The following is a 14,730-nucleotide window of genomic DNA, read 5'->3' on the forward strand; positions in this document are numbered from 1 at the left end:
CCCTGTTGTGGTGGATGATAGGCGTTCAACTTGTGCAGTGCGAGTGGCTTCGCTAAGCTCATCTAGGGTATTGTGAACCGCCATAAGGATCAGACGGGCATTCGACGTGTGTCTGGGGAGATTGAGGGCCGTTTTATAGGCTTGCCTGATTAGCGAGTTTACTTTCGCTTCCTCCACCATGGAAAGAAACAAGCATGGAAGGGAGTACACCCCTCGACTCACCACGAGCGCATGTATAAGATGGCGGAGGTCGTGCTGCCTTGACATCCAAACTGTAATTACAGTCGCTCGTTTCACTCCTTCCTTGACGTTACCCCATTGGTTCGCGCGTTAGTTTGACCGCTCACTCTTCCGCCCACTACAGGCCCTCTCGTTTGTCCCCTAGTTCGGTGGTTACTTTATTAAGGTGAAATGCGTACTTTGCTATGTTTGCGAGAACGTGTCCGCAAAACGTGAATGCAAAATATGGAAGCAAGATGTAACTTGTAGTATGACGTCACATTAAGATCAGATTAGTAGTCATGAATGTGTCTGTAATGACAATTCGTATATAAATGCCATGCCATGCACAGTCATGTCATGTGGGTGAATATAGCTTAGTCATGAGTCGTAGTCACTTGTCATGAGTCAGTCAGATCCGAGATTCAATGTGCATGACTACGGAGTCCATGACTTGCGTAAGCCAATGTTATGACCACGACTATTGTCTAGTCATGACTCTAAAACGTGCTCAGTCATGACACTCTAGGAGCTGCTAAGGAGCAGCCAACGCACATGCTTTCGCATTGCTCCGGTGCAGATTTCTGCAGCCGCCTGCTTAACGGTGATGCCGCTGGCGACGAGAAAGAAACAGTTCAGGCCACGCGAACGGCTTGCGCGGCAGAAACGTGCCGTGCGATATCACCTGGTTGCTATATAGAAAAAGCACCGATCATGCATGCATATTGTTTAGGCAAAGTTTCTCTTGATTCACCGCTAGATCAACGCTGACACTGCGATCTACAGACCGATTCGCAGAAACGCAGCTAGTACTTTATCTGGTCACTTGCACCCAGTGTATCGCTCGTGCCATGTCCGCACCTAAATAATATTACACCTTCTAATATCATGATTCTACCAGCAATACCTTGACTTTCGCTAGTTGATTCTCAGTAGCTGGTGTTGGAAACTACAAAAAAAAAACGGAGAAAAGGGACACAGAAGACAGATAAAAAAGGTTAGTTGTGGTTTAACACTGGTTGTGAGAATTGTGATAGCAACGGCGGAAGCTTCTTTTCCTTGCTACATTATTCCCATGTCACGCCCTATCAGTGTAAGGTGCTACATTATTGGGACACTTAAGTTCATTCTTTAAGGGTATGACGCGAGAGCATAAGCTACCAGCCACCAGTAAGAGAGGGGTGCAATGCTGCTGAACCAAATGTGGAGCGAAAGCATTAGCGGCGGGTGACCGAGCGTACTTCGTCTTCTTCGTCTTCTTGTTCATCGTTTTCTTCTTCTTTGTCTTAGTCTTCTTTGCTTTCTACTTCTTCTTCTACCCAGCTGTTCAAGGTCAAACGTGGCCCTTCCCGGCACTACGTGATGGGCCGAAGCCTGTTGTAGTATTGCTATCGCGATAAAAGATAGGGTGAAAGCCAGTTTTCTCGACATACGTGCCTTCTGTGTCTTTGCCCCATTTTTACACCGACATATATGCATTTCCGCGTCTGTCACCCAATTTCACCTGTTTTCTCCGAACGCGCAGCCCTTGGCAATATAAATGAAAGCAAATCGAAAAGGCTTTTCTTTCTTTCTTTTTTTTCATGAAGGCTGCGTTTTACACTACTTTTCCTTTTCACCTCCTCAGGACGAGCCCCTGTGGTCCCTGGTGGCTTCTCGGCTCGGTCAACTGGACCTCTGCTCTCCGTTGTTGGAAGGCTGCTGCGACCTGTGCCACTCACACGGAAGCCAGCTTCGACGCGAGGCCCTGGCCATGGTGCAGTCTCTCGAACACTGGTGTCCCGGTGTCCCTCGCCAAGCACCGCCGCCGCCAGCGCAGGCTGCGCCTAACCGCAACTCATCGGCGCACGCTGGCCGGCGGGCTCCCACTCCATGGTGAGCAGAGATCACACGTTTTCACAAAAGACGCTGAGCATGCAGTCATTCGCAAAAAGCAGCACGGGATGTGTAGGAACATTCTGATGTCTTTTACGGTCCCTCTCGAAAGTTCGCGAGCCACATGACCCGAAAACGGATCGTTTTCCTGGCTTCATAGTAGGATCCGGTGACATGATCTTACTCTCTACGAGAAAGCGCCGACCTTCGCAAGGCCACAGAACTGCTGTGACCAAGCATTAAGTGAATATAGTCTATTTTGGCGAATAAGGAAGGCACCTTCTTAACTGTCCTTTATTAGCCTCTACTTTTTTTCACAAATGACATCGTAACCGGTTGCTTCAATGAAATCAGAAAGCAAACGCACTCTCAAGAAAAGTAACTGGTTGACAGCAATGTAGCGGACTACTGTCGCTGGTTTAAAACAAGTGAACTCCCAAAGCTAATGGAACAAACTAACCAACGAGTGAAAAAAATGCACGTCAGTTTCCATCAACTCCTATTCAAAAGGCAGGCTGGCGTGAGTATGCCCTGCCTTCCGGTGCTGACTAGACAAAGAATATGGCAGTAAGTTATACAAAAGGAGAACTTTCGCGTGTACTTGACGAAATTAGTAGTAATAACGCAGTAAACTTTGTTGATACCATTGTCAAAGCGTGTCATGCAGAGTATCGCCGGAATTTCGGAGTAACTCTTTCTATACAGCTTGCAAGAAGGACTTTAGTCTTCTTGTCATATTTGACGAAGCAAACAACCCGGCATCAGCGACAAGCGCGCAACCCTATAAAAAAAAAGGGGGGGGGGGGAAACAACAACCTTGGAGGTCAACGGCAGCAAGGAACCGGTCTGCTTTCTTGCACGGGATGAAGAGAGCAAGGGCACGTCGAGTTGAAGGAGAAAATAAAGTACGAGTTAAATAAGTAACTGTTCAAAGCTCGTGCGGTTAAATCAAGAAGCGAAGTAATTTTTCGCAGGCGCTCACCACCGAAGGGACAGCGTTCTTAAAACGCGATATATATTCAAGACGGTTTTCAGCTCTTGGCGGTGACCACCATCTTTCTTGCACAAAAAGAAGGTACATTTAATTACACCTTTGGTATGGTTCTCGATGATTTCCAGCAAGTGTGCCCGTGTTCTTTCTCGCAACAGAGCCCTGAAAAACAATCTCTCATATGACGGTGGGCTCGTAACCGCGAAGTGCCGCAACGAATGTTATGGTGAATAAGACAGCCATTTCATGTTGAACTGAGACAGACGAAAATAACGCATCTAAAGTTAACTGGTCTCCAGGCGAATCAAGCCCATGTGGCACGTGAGCATTGACCAGACAATTAGTATAAACTTGCCATTATTATTTCATTTACTTTCGTAGCGGCAACAAGTTCGTTGTATCATCCACAGGACACGCGACCGCGTTTTTCACACATATGCCAGCGCACCGGCAAACGAAATGTCAAAACTACGCCGAGCAACAGCATCATGATGATGTGGTCTAAAAAAGCATCATCTATGCCCACATTTAAGCACATGAGCAGCTAATGTAGTACACGATTATCGCCTTTGTAATCACCTTAAAGAGACTTTAATCACAAAAAGTCTCATGTTACTGTCAGTGAAAACTTGCCAGAGCCGTTTTATTCCGTCAGAGTGCTTGGGTAGTTTCGGCGCTCGACTACTGATCCGACGTCACTGATTTGAATCCAGCTGCCGTGGTCTCATTTCGATCGAAGTGAAGTCCTAGAAGGCCCGACCATGTGTTTTGCATGTCAGCGCAGACTGAATAACCTGCAGATACCTATATTATAACGCAGCCCTATACTACAGCAACCATCATAATATACATGTCACTTCAGGATGCCAGAACTGCCATATCAGAAATTTATTTTATCAAAAAAAAAAAAATGTTGTGATATGTCGTCTGGTAGCCCAGCAGTAATTGCCGTGCTATGGTAACCGTAGCCATATCGAAGTACAGCCTGCAGATTTGATTGCCTGTGATTTATCCCACGAGCAGAGGTGGGCAGCCTCATGAGGTCGACCTCAACCTCAAAATGACCTCAACCTGGCGGAGTGAGGTGAGGTTGAGGTAAGGTCGATCACAGCTTGAAATTTTTTAGTGAGGTCACGAAATTGGACCTCAACCTCACGCGTGAGTTTGAGGTTGAGTGAGATCGTCATTGTGTGAGGCCGAAATTGTGAGGTCCAGGCTTTTTGCTGTTGCCGTGGCTTATTCCGAACTCTTCTGACGCGCCGTTCGAGCGTACCGCCGCGGTGTGCCCGCGGATACTCTTGGTGTTCGGTTACCCCCCGTTCGGAAGACCTGAGGCTGCAACTCCTCCCAGCTTTAGGTATTCCGCCGTAATGCCCGCAGCCTGAGGACGCTTCCCTCTAGTCTTCTTGGAAGGAGTGTTTTTTCTTCTACTGCCCGAACTCCTGCCCGCACTCCTATATTCATACATTCTTTTTTTTTTTTAAATCAATTGAGATATACGTGAATGAAATCGATTACATGCTATAACTGAGGAATGCAGTACTATGTCAATATCTCAAGCTTTCTATATTTTATTTATTTATTTATTTATTTATTTATTTACAGGATACTGCCGGCCTCAGTTTGAGGCCTTAGGCAGGAGTGGGCATATCAATAATACATCAAGAAAACGAACATAGAGAAAAACATCGCAAGAATTTAAGTGAGAAGAAGAAACGAAATCCAGCAAAAATAATAGTAACGAAAAGTAAAGCGCGACAAAAACAACAAGGCGCGTACACAGCAGCATGACACAACCACGCATGCTCAGTCATTTGAGCAAGAAACTCTCTGGCAAGCGCAGTTTTCTTCTGTTTTTAGTGTGCGACATTTGTTAGTACTTTCGTCAACATGGTATTTCTTTTTATATATTTTCTCGTGTGTCATCAGTTATCTTTGCGCGCTGCCCAACAGAGGACAGGCTTCTCCCCTCACAGTTGACTCTTTCTTTGGCATTTTTCCAGAGGCCCATAGCACAACCCTCCTTTCCACTTACCGGCATGGTCATTTAGTTTTTTTTTTTCATCCTTTTTATGTTATTGTTGCAAATATTGCAAAGCGCGACGTAGTCGCTGAAAACGGATCTGACACACATACGCCATTGCCTTTGGTGTATATTGGTGACAGTTCGGCATTCACCGCATTCACCAGGTGAGAGACGGACGGCGAAGGGAGGAGCGCGTGCACAGAAGGGAGCGCGGTCCCTCCGAGCTGCGTGCTCGCCTCCTTTGTGTTGTTATTGTCTTTATTATACGTTTGCGTGCTGTAACTATATGACCCTAATGAGGAAACGCGGCTTCTTTGGGTGCACATGCGGTGCATGCGGCACCACAAGGAAGCTCGTCTCAGACTTGTTGGCGAAATGGTATTCTGTATTCTGTTCGGACGGACATTTTGCTCTAGCGAAATTTGGCGGATGAGCCGATGTTCGCCACAGCAAAGTGGTTCACGTTTAACCCTCTTGCAGAGCTGTTCCGACCCCGTTATTTTTTTTTTTTTTTTTTTTTTAGTGAAGGCGTGGTGGTTCGAAGAAGCTATTTCGGCAATTTTCGCAATACGCCACGGGATCACAGAGTTATCGACAAACACTTAGGACAGTGACCTTCACCGCCGCTTGAAGGGAAACCGCGTACAGCTATATGGTGGAAGGGATTGGCCGATTGGGACCTCATAACATTAATAGCATTCCTCTTCGAAATTTTCTGAAGGTATTCCTATTTTTTCCTAATTTAATGTATTCGGTCGCAAGATAATGTAGAGTTAATTAAAGAAAAGCTTGGCAACTATGAATTTTCTTTTTCGAATTAAGAAAAAGAGCATATCGCCATTGTCTTCATGATCATTAGGGCAACAGCATTTGTCTTTTCAGTATATAGTAAGAACTGTCTTGTTTTATTCCTAATACGAATTTTATTCCCGTGGGTCGGATCGGATAAACTCTGTATTGCATTATGGGCCCATGCGTAGTAATATGGTACCCATGTAGGCTGTAGAATGAAACCGACCACAAGAGGGTAGGCGAAGAGGGGGAGAGGATTGCAACTTTAGTGCAGAGTTGGACATGTAGTTTCCCAACTGTTTCTTTTGTCCGGGATTATAAATGTTGCATAAAATTAAGAGTAAAATACGGCCTTCATAAGACAAAATTCTGGCTTGCCTACATATCACAGGAGTATAAAGAAATGTAAGTTACGGTTCAATTTAATGATTAATATATATATATATATATATATATATATATATATATATATATATATATTTGATGACGAGCGCCCGGCATCAATCTCACATTTTGAGTTCGAGGTGAGGTTGAGTGAGGTCGCCAATGATCACCTGAAAAGTGAGGCGAGGTCGCATGGGGAACCTCAACCTCAATTGCTGAGGTTGAGGTTCAGTGAGGTCGCCATATATTTTTTGATTTTGAGGTGAGGTCGAGGTTTTTAAGGTCCAATGCCCACCTCTGCCCACGAAACACATCTTTCATCGCCTCCACAGCACGGTGCTCCACAGTTTCCTCTCCTGACGACGGCTCCATCTTCCGGAGAGGAGCCGAGTTCACACGCTCCTCGTTTCGTTGCCCAATAGCAGATGTCGCAGCAGTTTGTCGTCGTCGCATCCTCCGTTGGGCGTCGTCCGCTTCATGCTTGATTCGGCGGGTAACCTCTGTTGTTGGTTCTGCAATATTAGCAGAATTACTTGCACATCGATCAAACGCAGTTCTACCCAAAGACAAAGCCTGTCGTTATAGATCTGTTATTTTCTGCTCAACGACCTGTTCTCAACGACCTCATGCTTGGAAAAGCCAAGATACAAAAAGAAATTTGTACGCAGCCAAGTTCGAGACAAGTGCTTCTAGGTTTTGCGGCCGCTACTCATGCATTTAGTGCAGAGGCGGGAAGCATCAGAAGTTAGAGCAGAATTGCAGTGTTCAGTACATATCGTTGGTGTTCTAAGGCCGTCAGCACACTTTGGGGCTGGCGCAAGAAGCATTTGTTTAGATTTTACAGCGAAAAGAGAGTCTTCAAGATCGACACCTTCACATTCAATTTATAGCAGCGTTAGCTTTCCTCTCTATTACTGATGAAAACACTACCCATACTGGGATATGTTTACTATTAGCAGTCAACAGATGGTGCGAGTTGGTGATGTTCAGTATAAGACTGGTTGTCCAACTGGTAACACCACAGAACAGGGACCCATCAATTATTCGACCTACAGCTGGATTGTCAAGGCGACGAGATCCTGAATATATGAATGCAAACAAAAATAAATATAATGATACTGACGAACGGTTCGAATAACAACGACAATGTTTGTTTGAGCACTTGTATTCAACTTTCCAGTTACAACCATAGGTGTGCAAAATCAGGAGTGCTTGCTCAGGCTCACTAAAAAAAATTGTTCAACCTACAGACTCACTCTAACTCGGACTCGGAAGGCCCAGGCTCACTCACGCTCATGAACTCAAACTCACGCAGGCGTGCGGCTAACTTGGGCTCGCTCAGACTCCTAACTCATCTGGGATCACTCATCAATTTAAGCTCAAGACTCAGCTGACTCTGATGAACTCACCTGGGCTCACTCATTTGAACTTTACACTCATCTGGGCTCACTCATTCGACTCACGACTCGTTTCAACTCACGGCTCATTTTAACTCAGTCATTTCTACTCATCTGGACTCACTCATTTCAACTCACGACTCATCTGAGCTCAGTCATTTCGATTCATCTCACATCTCGACTCACTCATTAGGAATCACAACTCATGAGAGCTATAATTCAGATTCACCTACGCTTGCTCACTCATTTCTTCTCATTCGAATTTATTCGCCCATTTCAATTCACGGCTCACTTTGACATCGTCTTAGGCTTACACACAAAGGATGGCTGAACGGCGTTTGTGTCCAATAAGTTCCGCGCATAAAGGCACATTCCAGAAGAGGATGCTATTGCGGCACCAACATTAGCAGTTCTTTTATTTATCGTTCTTTAATAATACCCTAAGAATTATTAACAATGTCGAGCCATCTTATAGATGTCATAGATCACCATTATATGTGTGGTTGTTATTTTGCCCTTGACCGACCCAGAACCTTGTGCGATGTTTTTGTTGTGCCATTGCTCTGATTGGCTGAACTGTTCCATGAGGTCACCCCAGAAATTTCATGTTGGCCAGTTTGCGACAAGAATTGATATTTAACCATAATTGACGGTGCCTGACAAGATCGTGACCTCCAAATTTGTCCATTACCTTTGCCAAAAATTGGATCCGGGCCGTTGCCTAAAAAGCCCGCGCCCGACAAAAGCATAAGCAGACGTCTGGTTGTTCAGTGTCCCCTCGACTCGGTGAATGCAGCTCTGTTTACATGGATTTGATCATGGCGAACCAATAATCGGTCATGCAGCCCTCAAATACGCGGCTTCACCAGTAGCAAACCGCTGCTGCTTTATATCAGGTAATCATATGAGTAGCGATAAAATGAATTCGGTGACCATCAGCAGGGAGCTGTCGGGCTGACTCAGTATGGCGTTACGGTCGCTTAGCCCTGGTCGCAAGTGTTCGCATATATTAAATGTTACTATCCTGGTCGGTTTGAAAATGCGCACATGCGTAGCCAGGTCCATCAGCAAGGAGAAGTGGTTGTGTAAGAATATCTGTCGTTCAAAATAGTTACTAACGTTTTCCATTTCGTGGCGTTCTCATATAAAAGTGAAATGAGCAAAGAGCACTTGAATTACTACAGTCAGTTCCTTTGTTTTGAGCAGACATTCAAAGGCCTGTTACCAGAACGAACCGAATCGAATGCGCGAAAGAGCAAACGTAGGCTGTGCGCAGTTTTTATTGCGTTCTTGTTATGGAGTTCCGTATTGAATAATTTGCCTTTTATACCAAATACGTTAATCCTCTGAACAGCATAACTACTGTTATGAGCACATGAGCACATGTGATAGTTCCTCTGTGCCAGTAAAGTTGGATGCCTGGGGCTTGCTCTGATTCAGCTAGAATCCGGATGCTCTGGTCGCGGCGCCTGGATTTCGCTGTGACTGACGTGGGAAAAAACGTCATTATGCAAAAATTCTTTGTGGGTGTTAACGGCTCCCGGATTTCAAAATTCCCCCGTAAGTATGTGACACAATTGATGCCTGCAGCGTAGCTTTAATGTGCACGAATGGAGAAACATATTTCTGAAGTTTTCGCACTTCCAAATTGAAGCATGGTCCGTAAAAAAAATGGTATCGGCGCTGCTGAATTTTTTTTTTTCATTTTTTTTTATAGAAAAGACAGTAACTAGATCGGGCCTCCCTGACAACGGGTCTCTTTGCTTACGCCTCAGACCGTTTGTTGTGCCATGAGTGCAGATAAAGGTAGCAGTAGGCAAGCGCGCCACGAGAGCAGGCGTCAACAAACGGCCCGGTCTCCAGGCTGAACCGCCGACATGACGGAGTCAAACCATGTGCTAGAATCGAAGCTAGGGGAACTGGAGTATGGCGTAAGGGGAGCGGAGGGGGGGGGGGGGGGGGGGGTGAGAAGACGTCCCATCTCGTTCTGCTCGTCGGTTCACGCGCCGTCAGTTTTGCGATTGGAGCCGCGCGTGCCCCTTCTCAGCACAGCGCATAGCTTCGCGAAAGCCGAGAGGCAAGAACAACAGCACGAGGATAAGGCGCGAGAGTCGGGCACAGGAGATGGACGCAGAACTTCCTATTTGCCCCCTCCATCAATACAAACAAGCAGGAGAACGAGACAGGGCGAAAGGGACAAAGTAGTGAAGCGACTTGTTCGCTTGTTTTTTAGCCACGGGTAGTGCAACAGCGGTCACGTGCAAGACGTCGAGGGGGAGGTGAATACAGCGACGACAATCCACGCCGGTCGAAGAAAGCAGAGCGCGGCCGCCAGTATGCGCGTGCCGAAGAGGGGAGAACCGCAACGGTTCTCCGGCAAGCGAAACAAAAGGAATAGGAAAGAAAATAATGAAGAAAGGGCTCGTGGCAGGGAAGGAGGAGCTTTCGGGGTAAGGCAGTCATCCGTGGCAGCCATGAATATGAAACGGAGCTCGCTGTGGTCTTGCTCTTGGAAAGGAATACCGGCGTCAAAGCCTGAGTGCGGCGCGGGTCGGCCACGCACGGCAAAACAAAGAAGACGGGCGACGGACATCGCTGCGCAAACTGTGCGGGGAGAGAAATAAAAAAGAAAAAAGAAAGGAGAAGGAAAATAAATCGCACAATTGCAACAGCCGCACGAAAGCAGCTGGGCCGTCGACAACGATACGCGTGGACCCACCGAAGAGGGGCTGAACGAAGTCACGCGTACCAGAGTGCACGCGTGCCACAGCGTGCGTCCAGCTACGACGACGACGACGACGTGGCGTCCCGCTGTCTTGTGGCCCTTCGTGGCCGTGTCCGTGACACGTTAACGGACCGGGCAACGCTGAGTCGTCGCCGTCCGTCCTCTGTACGCGTCAGGACGCTGCCTTTCTGATCCCCTCTTCCTGTCTCTTCCGTGCTGCTCTCTCTCTGTCTTTCCTCGTAACGGTTCTTCTCGCTCACGGATAGGAATGAAAGGCTTCCCAGTGGTTCTGCTGTTTCGGATAGAGGGAAGAAGAGCTCTCTCTACCCAGACCTACATGCTTTATCACCGCTATTCTTTCCTTTTACTTCTCGAACCTAGGTAGGAATTCTTTCGTTGGTGCTTTTATTCTGATATTATTTTTCTTCATTTTCCTCTTCGTCCTCTCCTTCGCAAATTTCCTTCATTCTTTCGCATCTTCTTTCTTTTTACTTTCCCGGTTCCTGTGTTTTTTCTTTATGGCTTAGCTTTGCTCTTTCTTGTTATTCCTTCACTTGTTCATTCTTCGGTTCTCTACAAAACATTCCTCCTCCTTTCGCTTTTCTTTATTTCCGTGTATCTTGCTTTTTTTTTTTTTAGTTGGTTCCATGTATAGGTTTTTCTCCTTTCTTCAATTTCTTTCTTTTTCAGAGTTTTCAGTTTCCCCTTTATTTCGCACCTTCATGAGCAGAAATTCTAGGAAAGCGCATTCCACAACGGAAAGTTCTTTGTCAAGGTTTTTTGCTTTTTTTTTTCATGTAGTAAAATTCCACAGTATGAATGTCTACATCCGCCGATAACCCACTGGTAGCCTTGCAGGTTTTCACAATTCCTTTCTTGCTATTGTTGAAATGTTGAAAACTTTTCCTATTGGTTTCCTATGACAGACGTAATTACTCTATGCGAGTGAAGGACAAGCATTAAATGAAATATTTTGTTGTGTTTTGGATCGTTCCCGGTAATATATAGCATAATCTTAGAGTACTCTACAGTTGTCTTGCAATCTAAATTGATGTACAAGAATGCATTACTTGTTTTTTATTTTCTTTTTTCATTAATTTTCTTTCTTTTGTTCGTTTCCTTAATTTATTTTCTTTGTCTTTCGATCCGTTATTCTTTTTCTTCTTTTTTTTGTGCTTCGTTCGCGTTCCACATACATAGCTGATACTCCGCCACTTATCCGAATTTTGATGTGCGGTTTTATCAAGCTGAAATTTGTCGGCGGCGTTTGGCAAATGCCAAGATGTACCAACTTTTTATCGTCTAGAGGTTTTCATAACGGACCCTATAGCCATTTCTATGGATGAAAGATGTTGCTATAGAAACATCAATAATTTGCTACATTTTCCACTAGAATTATGTGTAAGATATTAGTAAACGCCGCGGAGATAAGTAATAGAACCAAAAAACCTTAAGCTGACAAGATTTACTGAACGTGCCAAAATATTGCCCCTTAATTAACTAAATTTCTCAGAACGAAACGATAGAACCACTAGATTTCTATGTACTGGGTGTCAACCTAACTCCCGGCTTCACGCGGAAGGCTTTTACCGAGAGAATTGCTGTAAGCTATATTGGAAAGAAATAATAATAAATGCGCAGGTTGTGGCAGTTTACCTGTGGCGATACTCAGGTCAGCTTCTCTGACTGCTCCATTTGGCGGCTAGGCTGTCGCTGTTCTTTTTTTTTTTTTTTATAGACTGAACTTCTCAGCCTGCTTCATTAGGCGATTACACCATCGCTGTTCTTTCTTTCTTTCTTTTTTTTTTTCTGTTTTTACGGACTGAGCCATCGACACGGCCTCGTATTCTGCAGGTTAAACAGCTACTTTCTCGCGCTGGGCGTCACCGCTTTCGCCATTTTTCATTCATGAGCAGGTCATTCTTATGTCAAGACCACAACTTAATTTGCATGTGTAAAGCAAAATTCGAACACATGGCACCATGGGCTTGGAGAGCCGTATCGCACTGAATGCGCTAACGACTTTTCAGACCGTTCTGCGCCATTGCTGTGGGCAAGAACAGGGACAGGGTAAAAGTCTACCGCTTGTGGGAGCCTTCTATCGCTTCACACGTTAAGGTAACAAACGCGCCAATCAGCTCTCGCTCATTCATTCTATAAGCAGCTGAGGTTAGCTCTACCATTTTTCTTTTCTTTTTGTTTACTGCTTGTAATCATAACGAATTAGTACAATCAGTGACTGCGAATGCGAAGAAGTATTTCGAAATGGTTTTTCCTTGGAACGCTGCCCAATCTTTGTTTTGTTGCCAGCAGCCCGTCTGGTTCCTTTCTTGAGCTGAGATGTCGACGGCCAAAGGCTTCATAAACTTCACGATTTCATCATCACTGGTGCAACTTACGGCGCGGAGAAAGGCGATTGCCGCTCTGCTGCTGTCCATCTAGTTGAGCGTGCTGTGCTTTCACAGCGCAAGCCCAGCTCGCCCGCTGAGCCATTCCAGGTCACGTACGGGGCTAATGCATGCGTCTTGACCTGTGGTTGACAATCTGCGAAGCGCGCAGTTGTTGACCCTAGGGAACAGGCGACAATGGCTTAGGGCGCCCGCCTGGTTGGCCAAGAGCTCTTGACCGTGGCTTATTCTATCTTGCAATCTCCTGTATTTGTTTTTCACTTTGCGTCCCCCAGCTAGAGCTGTTCTCTGCTATCGCTACGTCGAGGGACTTCGTTACGGAGCGGACAATACTGCAACGAGCGACGCGCAAAGCGGAATTCCTTTTTGGAAATGCAGAGCGCGAAGCCGCGGAAAGAGGCAGTCGAGCACGAGGACCAGTTTTCGGAGTAGCCGAGTAGGTGAGGCGCGCTACGCCGCTTGTCTCGGATCGGATGTAGGCCGTTTTCCTTCGGCCTTGGAAAACCCGCGACTGGTCGCCGAGAAAAGCCTCAACGTTTGCAGTAACGAGGGGAACAATACACTGGTAGTGAAGATCACACTTGCTGGTGAGAACTATTTAAAAAGTGACGTGCTTCTGGTGAAAGAGAAATTACAGGCTTGCATACGGACAGGGTCGCGCCCAGCCAGCAAGGCTTACTAAATAAACCTCATAAATAGACTTACTCGTAAAGTTGACTGGAATGTTTTCGACATAAGAACGGCTCGGGCCGTTGGCTATAGGTCAGCATGACGATCAATAAGTTGCTCCCAAAAGTTTCTGTCGTTGACAGCTTTAAACGTCGCACTATAAAAAGCAACAAATATGGGTGGCTTCCTCGAAAGTGCTTTTTTTGTTTCGGGTTGTAAATACACCAAAATGAACAAAACTGCAGCTCAAGTGGAGGAGTGGAAGTCACAGTCCGAAGAAATGCAACGGCGTTAAAAATGCGCTATCGTATGTTTTAAATCAATATAGCCCTCTAGTTATATAGTCTGTTGCACGAAACCTAACAAAATGTTCACATATTTTTGTGAATCTCCGTTAAAGCTTTCAGGGAGGTAAGCTAATATAAGTTAACAGACAAAAGCTAATTTTACGAAAGAATGGAAGCAATGTCTGCCTTCATTGCTTTATTTAGTGCCTGGAAATAAATTAGAGTGTCCAAAATTACGATGGAAACCAGGGACAGCTGTCGAACAGAGTAAACAATGCATCAATTCACGAAATGATGATAGCAGCGAAGCAAAAGGCTGAGAATAGTCAGCTATCGAACCAAACTTGACAAAATGGCCCCGAAAAAAAAAATATCTTTGAAACTTCACGTTGAAGAACTTATCGTTGAAAAACTTATCATTTACACAACGCCACGTGTACTTAAAGGGCTGAAGAAAAAAATGACGGAGGTGAACCTAGTTACCCTGATAAATTTAATTAGGCGAAACGAATGCTTGGTTTTTATTGGTTTGCTTCGGTTAGGCCTAGGTTTAGATTTGGGCTGGCATGGTCTGCAGCGATTGAATTTTCGAGACTATGGAGTCGAAGACGCCGTGAACTACAAGAGGGAACACGGGATGCAGTATCTTTCGTCAAAGGTCAAGGGGCGGTACATCATAGGTGGTACCATGGTTAAGCGATATAGCCACACTAGGAATTTTATTGTAGGTCAAGCAGCCGGAGAGGTTGACCTTGGGTGATATATGACCTTGTGAAGTTTTCGCTTCAATAAACGGGCACCGCTGTAACCGGTGGCCGGCGTCAGATAGTGGCATGCAGCCGCTCCGGACGCAGCGCATATAGCGCATAGACACACGCAGCGTACATTGGCCTTACCGAACGCGACGCCTGTCTACGATGTCGCGTATGTCGCGTCGTCGCCCGAGAAGGCACGCGC

General features: G+C 45.7%; 1 protein-coding gene across 1 annotated transcript in view; it reads left to right on the forward strand.

Annotated features, from left to right (window-relative positions):
* LOC146175667 (uncharacterized) overlaps positions 1 to 14,730 on the forward strand; it is a 172,428-nt gene that overhangs the window by 55,065 nt on the left and 102,633 nt on the right. Inside the window, exon 6 of the mRNA XM_084580867.1 lies at positions 1,847 to 2,094. Coding sequence (XP_084436993.1) covers positions 1,847 to 2,094 — 248 coding nt within the window. The remainder of the gene's footprint in view (positions 1 to 1,846; positions 2,095 to 14,730) is intronic.

The sequence above is a fragment of the Amblyomma maculatum genome, chromosome 10 (genome assembly GCF_055883805.1).
Source record: "Amblyomma maculatum isolate TAMU_Amacu chromosome 10, ASM5588380v1, whole genome shotgun sequence".
NCBI lineage: Eukaryota > Metazoa > Arthropoda > Arachnida > Ixodida > Ixodidae > Amblyomma > Amblyomma maculatum.